Source organism: Eublepharis macularius, chromosome 15 (assembly GCF_028583425.1).
Source record: "Eublepharis macularius isolate TG4126 chromosome 15, MPM_Emac_v1.0, whole genome shotgun sequence".
In the NCBI taxonomy this organism is placed as follows: Eukaryota; Metazoa; Chordata; class Lepidosauria; order Squamata; family Eublepharidae; genus Eublepharis; species Eublepharis macularius.
Genome location: NC_072804.1, coordinates 50,361,783 through 50,378,047, shown reverse-complemented (window position 1 = coordinate 50,378,047; position 16,265 = coordinate 50,361,783). Strand labels below are relative to the sequence as shown.

The 16,265-nt window shown below is 51.3% G+C and overlaps 1 protein-coding gene across 1 annotated transcript in view; it reads right to left on the bottom strand.

Annotated features, from left to right (window-relative positions):
- The window catches only part of LOC129343669 (phospholipase A2 inhibitor NAI-like), a 28,047-nt gene that overhangs the window by 9,505 nt on the left and 2,277 nt on the right, over positions 1-16,265 (bottom strand). Inside the window, exon 2 of the mRNA XM_055000021.1 lies at positions 1,956-2,069. Coding sequence (XP_054855996.1) covers positions 1,956-2,069 — 114 coding nt within the window. The remainder of the gene's footprint in view (positions 1-1,955; positions 2,070-16,265) is intronic.

Here is a 16,265-nt window from a genome sequence, read left to right as displayed (position 1 = left end):
TTTCAGGAAATTATTAATTGCCACTGTTTCAGTGTTTTGGAGGGGATGGCAATGGGAATAGCTCAGAATAGAAACAATATTTTAGAAAGAACAAAAGATTTGATCAGATGGAACCTGTCTGACCAAGAAAGCAATTGTCTGTCCCAATTTTGTAGATCCAATTTTATCTCTTGGAATTTCCTAAAATAGCTGACTTTTAGCAGGTGGTTGAGAGTCGGAGGAATGTGCATCCCAAGATAGGAGAGATGTGTGTTCATTCATTGAAAGTCATATAGTTGATGTAAAGGCACTTCAGAAATAGAAGATAAATTGACAACTAAAAGGCAGGATTTGGATTGTGTTGTAAATCTTAGAATCAAAAATAAAATTTTTGGGGAAAAGGAAACAGTAGAGTGGGGCCTGTGCTAACGGGGTGGGTTGCTGGCCTTGGAGCATGTCAGTCCTTGGGTGGGGGCAATCCTAGTGCCACAAGCACATGAGTGGAGGGGAGTGTATCCCTGTTTCCGGGGTGCAGCCGTGGGAGGGGGGTCCTCAGTGAATCCTTCTCATCCCCAGTGAAAGTGGGAAACTGGACAGGTGGCTGGCTGCCAGTCCCCCATTTCGACTGAGACTGCTATCCCAGAGAATACTGAAGAAAAAGAAAAAAATGGTTCTGGCAGCTCCCTTGGATCAGTCCTTCCATGTGGAATACTGATCCAGGGAAATTGAGGGGCGCCTATGAGGCTGTACAAGCACACGACAGCTCTCCACCAGTCCATACTAGGTTAACAATCAGACCAGACCAGGTAGCCCAAGGGCTTCCCTGGCTGGATGATCTTCCAACTCCCCCCCCCCCAGCTCACATCTCCAGAGGGTCTCTTTGGTCACAACAGGTGGCCCTGCTGCCCTGGCATGGAGAAGCTAGCCAGCAGCAGCGGGAGGTCCCAGAGTGTCCACAGCATCCATCAGCCCAAAAGGCCTGTGGCCACCTCCTCAGCGGCCCCCTGCCCATGGAGGATTTCGGCCAAAGGCCTCCATTATCTGCGTAAAGTGATCCTTTGTGGCAGCAGGGGGGGGGGAGGTCAGGGCATGACCTGTGCATTAGCTATGCCTCTGCTTGCCTCTTGCAGACTTCTCAGGAGCAGCGGCACAACCATTGCTGGCAGGGCTGGCAGGGAAATGAGGGGTGGTGTACTCCCTTCTGTGCCCTTGCTGCATCTTGCCATCTTGTATACTAAACTGAGAGGTTTTCCCAAGAGTCTATAGAATCACTAACAAAAACAACACCTGGGACTAATCAAATTCATCAGTAAACATTAAGTCACAAAAATCTTCTTATATTTCAAAGTGCTCAGCGCAATAGATACAAAGACTGTATCCTTCTCCAGTGTTTGAGTTAAAGGTGTTTAAGAGAAGAACAAATGTTTAACTACATCATTTAAGAGACTTTTTCTCAATGGAAGGATACGGTCTTTGTATAACATCTGTAAATTTAACTCTGAATTTGATGGACATGTATTTTTGTATATGAATTGATAATTTTGTAATTTGAGTCATTAATGGTATTTATTGCCCCGAGCACTTTGAAATATAAGAAGGTTTTTGTGACAATGTTTACTGATGAGTTTGATTAGTCCCAGGTGTTGTTTTTGTTAGTGCGTCTTGCCCTCTTGGCACAGCTCTCCCGTAAAAGTTCGTAGGGAAGGGACAAACAGCACTACAGATCTGTGAGTGTGCAGCCACCGGCAAGCTCTGGAAGTAGGGCAATCACAAACACATCTGACAGTCCTTATGGCAGGGTTGGACTTGGTCCAAGAACTGCATATCCTATGGTTAGGCACTAAAAGTGCAAAAACTCTGCATTGGAAGCAGTAAATTGAATTAACATGAAGTGAGATCAAAATTCTGCAATGCCTCATTCATGCTGAAGGGTCCAAATGATGAACATGCCCCTTGGGGAAGTTCTTCTCACTTACCTAATATGACTTCAGCTATTGCCACATAGCAGGCATCTTGCTCAGCTGTGCAGTTCTGAATTTTTGGTGTTTTGCACTCTTCTCCCACACAGGTGTAGCATTCCAGCAGTGCCCCTGCAGACAGGAGAGAGGGGGTGATGTTGGCTGAGAAACCTCACTGCTCTCTGTGTACATCACACTATGAGCCAAGCTACAAGTGACATCTTTCATGCGAACGGCACTTGATCATTTTCGCAAGTCTTTCTGGGTACTGGAGTCCCTCTCCCACACCCCTTTTCCTTCTGTTCCTTCCCCTCTCTGTTAGCACGGCTGCCTGAAGAGACGGAGAAAGCCTACGACAGCAGCTTTTGCAAATCGTCTTGCTGGGGGGTGGGGGATGCTCTGGAGAAAGCTGACATGTCGGTGAAGTCCTCCCCTCTCAGAACTGTTAGGATCGCTGCCTTAAAAGTCAGAGAAAACCTGCATTTGCAAATCGTTTCTCCAGTCGCAAGCCTGCTCTCAATGATCTTTGGGGGTGGGCAGCTGCAACTTTGCTAATCGTCTTGCTCGGGGAGGGGGGGGAAGCTTTCTCTAGAGTATTTCCCCCCCTCCCCGAGCAAGACGATTAGCAAAGTTGCAGCTGCCCACCCCCAAAGATCATTGAGAGCAGGCTTGCGACTGGAGAAACGATTTGCAAATGCAGGTTTTCTCTGACTTTTAAGGCAGCGATCCTAACAGTTCTGAGAGGGGAGGACTTCACCGACATATCAGCTTTCTCCAGAGCATCCCCCACCCCCCAGCAAGATGATTTGCAAAAGCTGCTGTCGTAGGCTTTCTCCGTCTCTTCAGGCAGCCGTGCTAACAGAGAGGGGAAGGAACAGAAGGAAAAGGGGTGTGGGAGAGGGACTTCAGTACCCAGAAAGACTTGCGAAAATGATCAAGTGCCGTTCACGTGAAAGATGTCACTTGTAGCGAGGCTCTGAGTGTCCTTCCCCTCTCTGTTAGAATCGCTGCCTGAAGAGCCAGAGAAAGCCGGCAGCAGCAGCAGATTTTGCAAATCGTTCCTCCAGTCACAAGCCTGCTGGACAAGAGGGCTCTCAATGATCGTTTGGGGGCGGGCAGCTGCTACTTTCTCCCTGCTCCTGGGAAGCTGCTCTGGAGAAAGCCGCCATGTCGGTGAAGCTCCAGCCGCAGCAACAGCGGAAGAATCTGCTGCTGCTCTAACATGCCCTTCCCCTGCTCCTGAGCTCCTGGAGAAAAACTGGAATGAGGGCATGTTAGAGCAGCAGCAGATTCTTCTGCTGTTGCTGCGGCTGGAGCTTCACCGACATGGCGGCTTTCTCCAGAGCAGCTTCCCAGGAGCAGGGAGAAAGTAGCAGCTGCCTGCCCCAAATATCATTGAGAGCCCTCTTGTCCAGCAGGCTTGTGACTGGAGGAATGATTTGCAAAAGCTGCTGCTGCTGCCGGCTTTCTCTGGCTCTTTAGGCAGCTATTCTAACAGAGAGGGGAAGGACACTCGGACGTCACTTCCCAGGAAATCTTGCGAGAACCATCAAGTGTTCTCCATGTGAAAAAAGTCACTTGTAGCTTGGCTCTTTGCTTGACAAAGAGTATGAACATTTCCAGTTATGAGACTCCAATGGTACATTTTTTTTTTGCTTGTACAGAAATTTTCAAGGGGAGGATGAGAGATATTTGGGGGCTGATTCAAGGTGGTTTCCGTGAGTGTCAGAATGCTGACGCGATCATGTGCGAAATTGCCCTTGCAGCTGAGATTCTAGAGGGAACAGGGAAATTGGCTTTCTCTCCTTTGTTACACATGGTTTCCCTTTCACGTCTTTTGTATATTGAAGGCCTACCCTCCAGTAAGTACATTACCATCAGAATTCTCTGCCCACCCATTTTCTATTCTTTCTTATTTTGAGGAGCATGGGTAACATTGCTTAGGAATAGGGATGTGCGTTTCGGCATTCTGAATGCCGAAAGAATGCCGAAACAAAAGTGTTTCGGCATTCTTCAAGAATCCCGAAACGTTTCGGGGAATGCCGAAACGTTTCGGGATTGCCGAAAGAAAAACCCGAAACGTTTCGGGATTCTTTCGGCATTCTTTCGGCATTCGAGAATCGCCATTTTGATTTTGCTAGCCGTTTGCCTTAGCAAGCGGCTAGCAAAATCCTGCTGGAAGCAAAGGCTTCCTGCAGGCTCTTAGAAGAGGGGAGGGGGGGAGAAGGAGTGAATCACTCACTCCTTCTGTCACCCCCCACCCCTCTTGCAAAGGAGGATAGGGAATCCTGCTTTGCCTTGCAAATGCAAGGTGCAAGCATTGCATTGCACTTTGCATTTGCAAAGCAGCAGAGATTCCCGCCAAAACTAACAGGTAGGGGAGGGGGAGCAGGAGGAGGGTGGCTCTTGGAGTGTGGGTGGGGAAAGGCAGGGGACTGGGGACTTTAGGAGTCACCAATCCCACTGCTGCATTCTCATGCCAGCCAATAGATTTAAATCTTTGGCTGAGGCTGCAGCAGGGGATTTAAATTTGGAGCAAGACTGTCTGGAACACTTCTGTTGCTGCTGCTGCTGAGCTGTGACCGAGAGAGGAGAAGAAGAGAGACTGCACCTGGAGCCTGGAGGACATCTGCCTGGAGGATCAACTGTGCTGGACATCCTGAGAGGACACCTGGTAGGCCTTTTTAAAATTTTTGTAAATTTTTTTGATGCTGGGCAATGTGCTGCTGTGGCCTGCCTCTGCAAAAAGGTGTTGCAGTTTATTCTTGGCATGGCCTGGGGGACAGGTTGGGCAGACAATGTTTGATGGTGGGGTGGGGGTTTCAGCATTGGTTGTTGTGCTTGCCTTCTTTAAGCTTGATCCACTGTTTGAAGATTAAAACAAGAGTGTGCCAGCTTTGGGACTACACAGGCCAGAAGCCTTTCTTCTGGCTGGCTCTCACAGTTGTGCTCCACAATCTGGAATGGTGTGGCTTGCTTTTCTGTGTCTGGTCCCCTGCTTGCAAGGATTCCCAACAGGCTCCGTCCTGATCAACTGTGCCAGCCTGTGGGCCACACACAGGTATGGCCTGGGGGACAGGTTGGGCAGACAATGTTTGATGGTGGGGGGGGGGGGTTTCAGCATTGGTTGTTGTGCTTGCCTTCTTTAAGCTTGATCCACTGTTTGAAGATTAAAACAAGAGTGTGCCAGCTTTGGGCCTACACAGGCCAGAAGCCTTTCTTCTGGCTGGCTCTCACAGTTGTGCTTCACAATCTGGAATGGTGTGGCTTGCCTTTCTGTGTCTGGTCCCCTGCTTGCAAGGATTCCCAACAGGCTCCGTCCTGATCAACTGTGCCAGCCTGTGGGCCACACACAGGTATGGCCTGGGGGACAGGTTGGGCAGACAATGTTTGATGGTGGGGGGGGGGGGGTTTCAGCATTGGTTGTTGTGCTTGCCTTCTTTAAGCTTGATCCACTGTTTTAAGATTAAAAACAGAGTGTGCCAGCTTTGGGCCTACACAGGCCAGAAGCCTTTCTTCTGGCTGGCTCTCACAGTTGTGCCTCACAATCTGGAATGGTGTGGCTTGCCTTTCTGTGTCTGGTCCCCTGCTAGCAAGGATTCCCAACAGGCTCCGTCCTGATCAACTGTGCCAGCCTGTGGGCCACACACAGGTATGGCCTGGGGGACAGGTTGGGCAGACAATCTTTGATGGTGGGGGGGGGGGTTCAGCATTGGTTGTTGTGCTTGCCTTCTTTAAGCTTGATCCACTGTTTGAAGATTAAAACCAGAGTGTGCCAGCTTCGGGCCTACACAGGCCAGAAGCCTTTCTTCTGGCTGGCTCTCACAGTTGTGCTTCACAATCTGGAATGGTGTGGCTTGCCTTTCTGTGTCTGGTCCCCTGCTAGCAAGGATTCCCAACAGGCTCCGTCCTGATCAACTGTGCCAGCCTGTGGGCCACACACAGGTATGGCCTGGGGGACAGGTTGGGCAGACAATCTTTGATGGTGGGGGGGGGGGTTTCAGCATTGGTTGCTGTGCTTGCCTTCTTTAAGCTTGATCCACTGTTTTAAGATTAAAACCAGAGTGTGCCAGCTTCGGGCCTACACAGGCCAGAAGCCTTTCTTCTGGCTGGCTCTCACAGTTGTGCTTCACAATCTGGAATGGTGTGGCTTGCCTTTCTGTGTCTGGTCCCCTGCTAGCAAGGATTCCCAACAGGCTCCGTCCTGATCAACTGTGCCAGCCTGTGGGCCACACACAGGTATGGCCTGGGGGACAGGTTGGGCAGACAATCTTTGATGGTGGGGGGGGGGTTTCAGCATTGGTTGCTGTGCTTGCCTTCTTTAAGCTTGATCCACTGTTTTAAGATTAAAACCAGAGTGTGCCAGCTTCGGGCCTACACAGGCCAGAAGCCTTTCTTCTGGCTGGCTCTCACAGTTGTGCTTCACAATCTGGAATGGTGTGGCTTGCCTTTCTGTGTCTGGTCCCCTGCTAGCAAGGATTCCCAACAGGCTCCGTCCTGATCAACTGTGCCAGCCTGTGGGCCACACAGGTATGGCCTGGGGGACAGGTTGGGCAGACAATCTTTGATGGTGGGGGGGGGGGGTTCAGCATTGGTTGTTGTGCTTGCCTTCTTTAAGCTTGATCCACTGTTTTAAGATTAAAACCAGAGTGTGCCAGCTTTGGGCCTACACAGGCCAGAAGCCTTTCTTCTGGCTGGCTCTCACAGTTGTGCTTCACAATCTGGAATGGTGTGGCTTGCCTTTCTGTGTCTGGTCCCCTGCTAGCAAGGATTCCCAACAGGCTCCGTCCTGATCAACTGTGCCAGCCTGTGGGCCACACACAGGTATGGCCTGGGGGACAGGTTGGGCAGACAATGTTTGATGGTGGGGGGGGGGGGGGGTTCAGCATTGGTTGTTGTGCTTGCCTTCTTTAAGCTTGATCCACTGTTTGAAGATTAAAACCAGAGTGTGCCAGCTTCGGGCCTACACAGGCCAGAAGCCTTTCTTCTGGCTGGCTCTCACAGTTGTGCTTCACAATCTGGAATGGTGTGGCTTGCCTTTCTGTGTCTGGTCCCCTGCTAGCAAGGATTCCCAACAGGCTCCGTCCTGATCAACTGTGCCAGCCTGTGGGCCACACACAGGTATGGCCTGGGGGACAGGTTGGGCAGACAATGTTTGATGGTGGGGGGGGGGGGTTCAGCATTGGTTGTTGTGCTTGCCTTCTTTAAGCTTGATCCACTGTTTGAAGATTAAAACCAGAGTGTGCCAGCTTCGGGCCTACACAGGCCAGAAGCCTTTCTTCTGGCTGGCTCTCACAGTTGTGCTTCACAATCTGGAATGGTGTGGCTTGCCTTTCTGTGTCTGGTCCCCTGCTAGCAAGGATTCCCAACAGGCTCCGTCCTGATCAACTGTGCCAGCCTGTGGGCCACACACAGGTATGGCCTGGGGGACAGGTTGGGCAGACAATCTTTGATGGTGGGGGGGGGGGTTTCAGCATTGGTTGTTGTGCTTGCCTTCTTTAAGCTTGATCCACTGTTTTAAGATTAAAACCAGAGTGTGCCAGCTTTGGGCCTACACAGGCCAGAAGCCTTTCTTCTGGCTGGCTCTCACAGTTGTGCTTCACAATCTGGAATGGTGTGGCTTGCCTTTCTGTGTCTGGTCCCCTGCTAGCAAGGATTCCCAACAGGCTCCGTCCTGATCAACTGTGCCAGCCTGTGGGCCACACACAGGTATGGCCTGGGGGACAGGTTGGGCAGACAATGTTTGATGGTGGGGGGGGGGGTTCTGCATTGGTTGTTGTGCTTGCCTTCTTTAAGCTTGATCCACTGTTTGAAGATTAAAACCAGAGTGTGCCAGCTTCGGGCCTACACAGGCCAGAAGCCTTTCTTCTGGCTGGCTCTCACAGTTGTGCTTCACAATCTGGAATGGTGTGGCTTGCCTTTCTGTGTCTGGTCCCCTGCTAGCAAGGATTCCCAACAGGCTCCGTCCTGATCAACTGTGCCAGCCTGTGGGCCACACACAGGTATGGCCTGGGGGACAGGTTGGGCAGACAATGTTTGATGGTGGGGGGGGGGGGTTCAGCATTGGTTGTTGTGCTTGCCTTCTTTAAGCTTGATCCACTGTTTGAAGATTAAAACCAGAGTGTGCCAGCTTCGGGCCTACACAGGCCAGAAGCCTTTCTTCTGGCTGGCTCTCACAGTTGTGCTTCACAATCTGGAATGGTGTGGCTTGCTGTTCTGTGTCTGGTCCCCTGCTAGCAAGGATTCCCAACAGGCTCCGTCCTGATCAACTGTGCCAGCCTGTGGGCCACACACAGGTATGCTGCTTTGGCCAAGGTAACCCTTTTTGGTTGCTGGCCTGGCACTCACAGTTGTGCTCCACAATCTGGAATGGTGTGGCTTGCGTTTCTGTGTCTGGTCCCCTGCTTGCAAGGATTCCCAACAGGCTCCGTCCTGATCAACTGTGCCAGCCTTCGGCCCACACACAGGCCTGCTGCTCCGGCTTTGGTAACCCTTCCCGTTTGCTGGCCTGGCACTCACTGTTTTGCTTCACATTCAGGTTGTTTATCGTTGGTGGACCTCTTCTGGACTGGACTGCACTTGGTGGACATCGGCCTGCAGATCTCTGCGTGGAGGATCAACATTGCTGGACATCTGCACTGGTGGACTGGTAGGGTTGTTGTTAAATTTGGTTTTTGAGCTTATGTCTGCTGCTGTGCCTACCTGCGAGCATATGCTTTGGCTCTGTCTTTATGGCTTGGGCCGGGGGGGGGGGCATTTTCTGGTTGGGCAAGAGGATATTGTTTGGGGGTTAGGGGGGCCAGCATTGATCGCAGTGCCAGCTTTCTTTCATGTTTCATTTTTCAAGTTTGAGTGTGGGGTGGGCATGAACTGCTGTTTCACAGGACTAAAAAATGAGTGTGCCAGCTTCTGGCCTGCACAGGCCAGAAGCTCTGCTGGGTGGATGTGTTTTGTTTTGCTGCTGGTTGGCCCTAGCCTTTAAGGGGGGGGGGGGCTGACTTGGCTTGTGCAACGGGGCCTTGAATTTTGGGGTTGCGTGTGCGGCGTGTGGTGTTGACTCTGCTAACATTTCCAATTTTCTTGACAGCATCGTGGAGGAGAGGAGGACCAGCTGCAAGACCGCCTGAACATCGCTGGACTGCAGGACTGGTGTTAGTGTGAGCGAGTCCGGGTTGACATTTGGGTGGCCTTGGGGGTGGGTTCTTGCTAGCTTGGGAGGGGGGAGGCTCATCTTCAAAACACCACATCCACACCCCACACCGACATACCACAGATACATCGGTCCCGCTAAATAGTGTCTCTTAGGTAGGTAGGCCAGTTGGTAGGTGATCAGTGGATAATTGCCCTCAACATAATTATTAGGGAAACCGAGCCTAGTTTTTTTTAAAAAACTAAATAGGGACTCAGCAGGGAAAGCATTAGTGAGTGAGTGTTAGGTTTGAATTCTATATATATATATATATATATATATAAATTTGTAATAGCTGTCAATAGGCTTCCCATTAGTGCCCCCATAACTAGGGTTCCACTGCCCATCTCTGGCACACGTGGTGGTGCCAGGCCGGCCCGGGCATACTAGTGTGTGAGTGTTTAAGGCTTCGTCACCTGTTATTGGGGTTTAGGGCCAGCTCAATTCCAGAGGAATTCAGCTGATTGGCAGGCTCAGGTTCCCTGACATAAATAGGGTTGCTTAAAAAGGCACTTGATTGTTCATCTCCAAGTCACAGAGCCACTAGAAACACAGATTTATAGCAGGTTAGTTAGGTCTTGAAAACAAAGTTGACCTTTGTTTTCTAAATCTTTTCTGATTAGTTAGGGTTGAATTTGGGAGGGGAAAGTATGTCAGAGAGGAAAGCAGAGAGGGGACCCGGGGGAAAGGCTAGGGAGAAATCTAGAGGGGAGGAGGGGAGGGGGAGGGGGACTGCTGCGGCAGCCCCTCCATCTGAGCGGAGGAGGCCCTCCCCTGCGCTGCTGCCGTTCACCAGCCTGGCTTCTGGTGACAGGAAGAGGGTTCGCAAGACTCTCTTTCCTGAGGCAGCTGCTGGAGGGCCACCCCCAACCCGGGTGCGTGAGGCAGGGGCTGGCACTGGGCAGGGGCCTGCTGCTGAGGCTCCTCCTCCTCCAGTGGTTGCGAGCCAGCTGCTGGAGGAGGGGCAGCATGTGGTGTCTCCTGGGATGGGCGCGGAGCACATGACTTTCCCTGCGCTCCCGCTCACCCCAGGAACCCGGAGGATGTTGGAGGAACTGCCCGTGAGGACCCCCCCTGGGGCGGTCCACCCCAGTTTCCTCTGAGGCCAGCAGCAGGCCTCTCGCGGCTGTGCAGGAGGAGAGGACGCGGGAGGAAGAGGCAGAGACTGTGGTGGAAGAGCCCACATCTCTGCCCCTTCAGCCTCGTCCATCCCCACCTGCCCGGCCGAGAGTGGGGACACGGTGTGTCCGGCCAGAGCACCTCACAGGAGGTGCCGCAGGGTGGTCCCGAACGCGCTTCTCCTGGGAAGCGTGGGATGCCCTTTTCCTCCGAACTCTGGAAGCACTTCCAGACAACGGAGGATCCCCGAGCAGCCCTGTGCCTGCATTGTAGGCAGCGCGTCAGCCGTGGCAAAGATGTGTGGCATCTCTCCACGTCTGGGATGAGGTACCATATGAAGAGGCACCACCAGGCGGTGCTTCTTCGGGAGGAGGGTTCGAGTGGCGCCGCACGGCCGCCAGCTAGCCAGAAGGAGGCAGGCTCCTCTGGTGCTCTCCCCCCAAGGGTACCTGCAGGAAAGGGACGCCAAGCCTCTCTCCCGGAGATGCTTGGTATGCAGGGCGCTAGTGTGCCCAGAGAGGGGATCCGGAGGGCGAGCAGGCGCATCACGCGCCACATCGTCAACATGATAGCAGTGGATGGGCAACCGTATTCCGTAGTTGAAGACTTCGGCTTCTCAGGGCTGCTCCAAGATTGCTTTCCCTGGTACGCCGTCCCTGCTCGCACGTCGTTGAGCAGATCGGTGGTGCCCTCGTTTTACAGGGCTGCCAGGGATCATGTGAAGGCACAGCTGTCCCGGGTTGCCGGGAGAACTGTGCACTTCACATCGGACATCTGGACCTGCCCAAGTGTGCAGCAAGCGTACCTCTCGCTTACTGCTCACTGGTGGGAACCCGAGTCGGTTCTGGGTGGGGGCCGGGGGGAGGTGCCTAGCACAGCTAGACAGGGAAGGATGCGAGACCGCCAGGCCGGCTACTGCAAGGCCTTGCTTCACGCCGAGGTGCTCGACGTGTCCCACACGGCGGAGAACATCGCTGCCACCTTAAGGAGACAGTTGGACGAGTGGATAGGCCAGGGACCCGCCACCGTGGGATGCATGGTGACGGACGGTGGCAAGAACATGAGGGCAGCGGCGCATCTAGTGAGCCGAGAGAGCGTCTACTGTGCCGCTCACAAGCTTCACCTAGTGGTGAGAGATGCGCTGGGGTTGGGCTCCTCGAAGGAACCCGTGGATACCCGGACCCGTGAACTCCAGTTACTTGTCCAGAAATGTCGGAGGCTCACGGGTCACTTCTCGCGCAGCGTGAAGGCCACGCACGAACTGCACCAGACACAGGTCAGGACAGGTGTGCCAGAGCACGCTCTGATCACTGACGTCAGCACTCGCTGGAACTCCACCTGCGCCATGCTTGAGCGCTTGGTGGAGCAGCAGGCCGCACTCCACGCGTGGCTCTCCGAGCACCGCGGTGCGAGTCAGGTGGGTGAGTTCAACCGGGAGGATTGGCTCACCATCACCCAGACAGTGGAGGTCCTGAAGCCCTTCAAGGACTTCACTGTGGCGGTCTCGTCAGACACGGCGACCCTCGGTCTGGTCATTCCCCTGGTGCACACGCTCCAGAGGAATCTGGCCACCCTTGCAGACCGGGTCGCGCCCCGTGCTGACCTTGTTCCAGCGGTGCGCGCATTAGTGAGAAGGCTGCAGCAGGGCATAGCTGCCAGGCTAACTCCTCTCACTAAGGAAGAGTCATACATGTTGGCGACCATGTGTGACCCGCGCATAAAGGGCACTTTCGCCGAGCGGGACGGGAACCTCACCCAAGCCAGAGACGGGCTCTGCTCTTGGGTGAGGCGCAGGCAGGCCAAGAGGGGACGCCTGTCGACAGGGGGGACGCAAGAGGGGCCCTGCCGTGCGGGTCCCTCTGACGCCCCCCTCTGCGCAGGCCCCCCCCGAGGCCACCACCGGAGTGCCGATGGAGATGGAGATGCTCCGGTGGGCCCTCGTCCCCTCTGGGGTCGTGAGGACCGTGAGAGAGGATCCGGCGGAGGCGATGGTCAGGGACTACCTCGCGGAGCCCTGCGAGTCGCTCTCCACCGATCCGCTCAGCTACTGGGCCAGGAAGGAGTCGGTCTGGCCGGACCTCTCCCTCGAGGCGCAGCGGCTGCTCTCATGCCCTCCGACGAGCGTGGAGAGCGAGCGCGTCTTTTCACATGCGGGCGACATTGTCGGCCCACATCGCACTCGCCTTCTCCCATGGAGAGTCGAGCAGTTGACCTTCCTGAAGGTCAACTCTCGCCTCTTCGATTTCTCAGGACTGGACTTCCAGAGTGACTGAGGTGAGCCCAACTTGTGGCCTGCATCCTCTATGAGTTCAATCCTTTGGAATCGCGCTCTCCCCTGTATAAAACCCTGTATATACAGTTAAAACCGGCCAGTAGAGGGAGGGTGGTTAGGAACCAGTGGCAAAGGGAAAACACCCAGCAATTTGAAAGCCCCCCCCCAGGGTATTCAAAACATCTCCCATCACTGAGACATACCCTGTGGGACCAAATTTATTATGAAAAATAATGCCCCAGAAACATGGATTGCTACTGGAGGGAGAAACAGGTTAGATAGGGATTGCTTAGGTGTTTTTATCAGATGAAATCATTGTAAAAAAAATTGTAGAAGAATTGTTGTACTGTTTTTTGAAAGTTGATGTTCTGTTCATGTAAAAAAAAGGAAAAAAAACCAAAAAAAAATGTTGTGATTATGTTTTTTAAAAGTTGATGTTCTGTTCATGTAAAAAAAAGGAAAAAAAAACCCAAAAAAATGTTGTGATTATGTTTTTTAAAAGTTGATGTTCTGTTCATGTAAAAAAAAGGAAAAAAAACCAAAAAAAAATGTTGTGATTATGTTTTTTAAAAGTTGATGTTCTGTTCATGTAAAAAAAAGGAAAAAAAACCCAAAAAAATGTTGTGATTATGTTTTTTAAAAGTTGATGTTCTGTTCATGTAAAAAAAAGGAAAAAAAACCAAAAAAAAATGTTGTGCTTATGTTTTTTAAAAGTTGATGTTCTGTTCATGTTTAAAAAAAAAAATTTGATGTTAATGTTGGGTTTGCATGGTTGGGGGATGCGGGAAGAGTGGTGGATGGGCACCGGCCAATGATGATCTCTCACAGATGTTCCCAGGTAAATTCTGAGGCTGGTGTGGGGGTGGGGGGAGACCTCTGCAGAACTGCTCCAGAAATACCATTGTCCAGTGCCTTGGAAGTGCCCAGTTCAGCTTTGTGTGTCTGAACTGAAAGCACAGCCACAGGAAATGACATAGGTTCTGCTGGACCCTGTTGCAGTGGTTCCCCCCCATTAAGTCGTTTTATGGAGGGAGAGTTGTATTAGGCTGGTAGTTATTATGATCATCTTCTGTTTCCATGCCCTGTTGTGCCCGCTCACTATGTAACCTGTTGTAATGTTCAAAACTTTACTGTTTGTCCATTTCAAAAAAAAAATTGTGTTTAAGATTCTCTGATGTGTAGTTAATTGTGTTGTGTTGTGCTATGAGGGACAATAAGTGTAATATGTTGTGATTTGTTGACCACTTGTAATTTGAAAATGAGAAAATAAAGGTTTTTTAAACTTAATGATTGTGTGTCTGTGTTCCCTTCTTTGATGGGAGGTTGGTTCCCAGCATAGGGAACAATGGGGCAGGCTGGCCAGCCTGTTCCTGGGGTACTCGGTGTGGGGCAGCTGAGGGTGGTTTTGGTTCTGAGAGGGGCTGAGTGGAGGATTTGGGTCTGTGTGTGGCAGCTGGGGTGGGGGAACTGGGTTTGTGTGGGGCTGAAAGGAGTGGACTATGGGGGATGAGAGCACTGGTCGTCCCTTTTGCCCAAGTAGGCCCCTGCTACTGTCCTGGTGTGGGCTTCCATGCCTCTATCAGTTGCTGGCCCTCCTTTGCCATCTTTTTCAGAAATTTTCCTAGGGCTGCCAAACTCCTGGTTGGGCTTGAGTTCAGGTTAGAGAGAGTAGTTCCCTACAGATAAACTGGCTGCTTCCAAGGGCAATCTCTTTAGAGGGCAAATGCGGACCATGGATTCTGGGGGAGATCCCTACTCAGATTTTCCTTTGCACAAGTCCCACCCCCAAATTGCCAGTAACTTCCAAGGCCAGAGTTTGCCACCCCAGAGAGATCCCGTTCCCACCCTCTTAGCCTTGGCATGAAAGTTGTAGCCCCCATGGAACGCTTCCAGGTTCCTGATTCCAAGCCCAATGACACCAATGTAAGACAATCCAGACCTCCATCAAAAATGGATTTTAAGTAGCAGTGGGATTGGGCTGCATTTCAGTCATTCACATATCTGGTTGTGTTCCCAAACATTTAGCTTATGGTTTTTTAAATCGGCGTATGGCACTTTAGGACACTTTTAAATGGTTCTAAAAACATATTTTTATTATGAAGTATTTAATGTGGCATTGATCAAGGGCAGGCCTTTTGGCCAAATGAGCAGTATCAGTACAGTAAAATTTAGACAAAGCTCATAGGAGGAAAAAGCATTCACACTGTGAAGTGGGAAGAAAGTTTCAATTTACATGTACCATGGACTCCGAAAAAGACATGTCCAGACCAAATCAGGCCTGCTTTCTCCCTTGAAGATATCAATTGATGATAGTGCTTATGTCACATCATGAGAAGACAAGGTTCACTAGAAAAGACAATAATGCTAAGAAAAATTGAAGGCAGTAGGGAAAAGAAGAATACCCTAGATGTGGTAGATTGACTTCGGTTTGCAATACATGGACAAGGTTTTTGGGATACTGTGGAGCTCAATATAATTCTAAAGTACACCACAAGTGATTTGAATGCATAAAACATACAGACACATACACATAAAATGTATATACCCCCTCCCCACCAAATTAAAGGTTTATCTTATGCCCCGGTTTTCTCCCCCATGGGAACCTAGAGTGGTTTACACATTGCTGTTCTCCCTTGATTTGTTTCACCCTCATCACAACCAGGCTAACAATAGACAGCTGCTCCATGCCTCACATTGGAGTGACTCCACCGATGGCCTTCTTAGTTGTATGAGGGGGTGGAGGGGGGGGGAGGAAGGAAACAACGCACTCCTGCCCACTCTATCTGGGGCCTAGGTTGCCAAATTGCTTGGCCTTGGCAAGGAGCCAGTGGTGGGGCGGCACTGGTTCTGGGGCCCCGTCAAGAACATTTGTCCAGGGCCCCAAAATCACCTAGACTGCCTCTGGAAAACACAACACAATTGTTTACTTAGGCTGAGCCAAGAACATCCATCAAGCCTACAAGGCACAGAATCAGAGTCTGCCAGATTCTAGACCAACTCTCTAGCCATTGCACTACAGTGGATATCTAAAAATTGTTCATACCCCCACCAGCAACTTGAACATTTTTCTCCAAAAGGCACACAACTTGGCTGGGTCTCAAAAAGGACTATGATGCATGGGCCTGTCAATGCATACTGGTACTAAGGCTCTGGCCGGGGGGAGGGGGGCATTGTGCCAATGCCACCCTGGCTTTGGAAGGGGACAGTAAAATAGAAGAAATAATCTAGCTTCAGTGCCTCCCCCCCTTCTCTCTCTCTCTCTCTCTCTCTATAATGTGAGTGAAAACATTACTATACCATCACTGAAGCCTACAGGATACATAGGGTCTGTTCACACACGCATGATCATTTAATGGCAATGCTCTGGCATGATGATGTCTGTTCTAGGAAGTGATGTGATCATCACACAAGGCTGGGGAGCACGCACAATTCACAGCAGGCAGATTTGGGCCACAAGGGATCCTGCTTTGGCCTGCAGGGCCCAAATCAGCCCACTGCAAAGCACAGGCATACTCTCAGGGCAGCCAGATGACATCAGTGACATCACGGCAGCAGCCCCTGGAGCGTACCTTGAAGGCTCATTCACTGACTTTCCCCCTTCGGGGTGATAGGTGAGAGTGGGGGATCCCCCACCAAGGGGAAACGGATCCCTAATTGTGTCTGAGGTTGTGGAAATCAAATGGGTCATATTGCTTCTGTCTTTGAGGGACTTACATGCACATTATATTTAACTCCAGATTTCTTGATT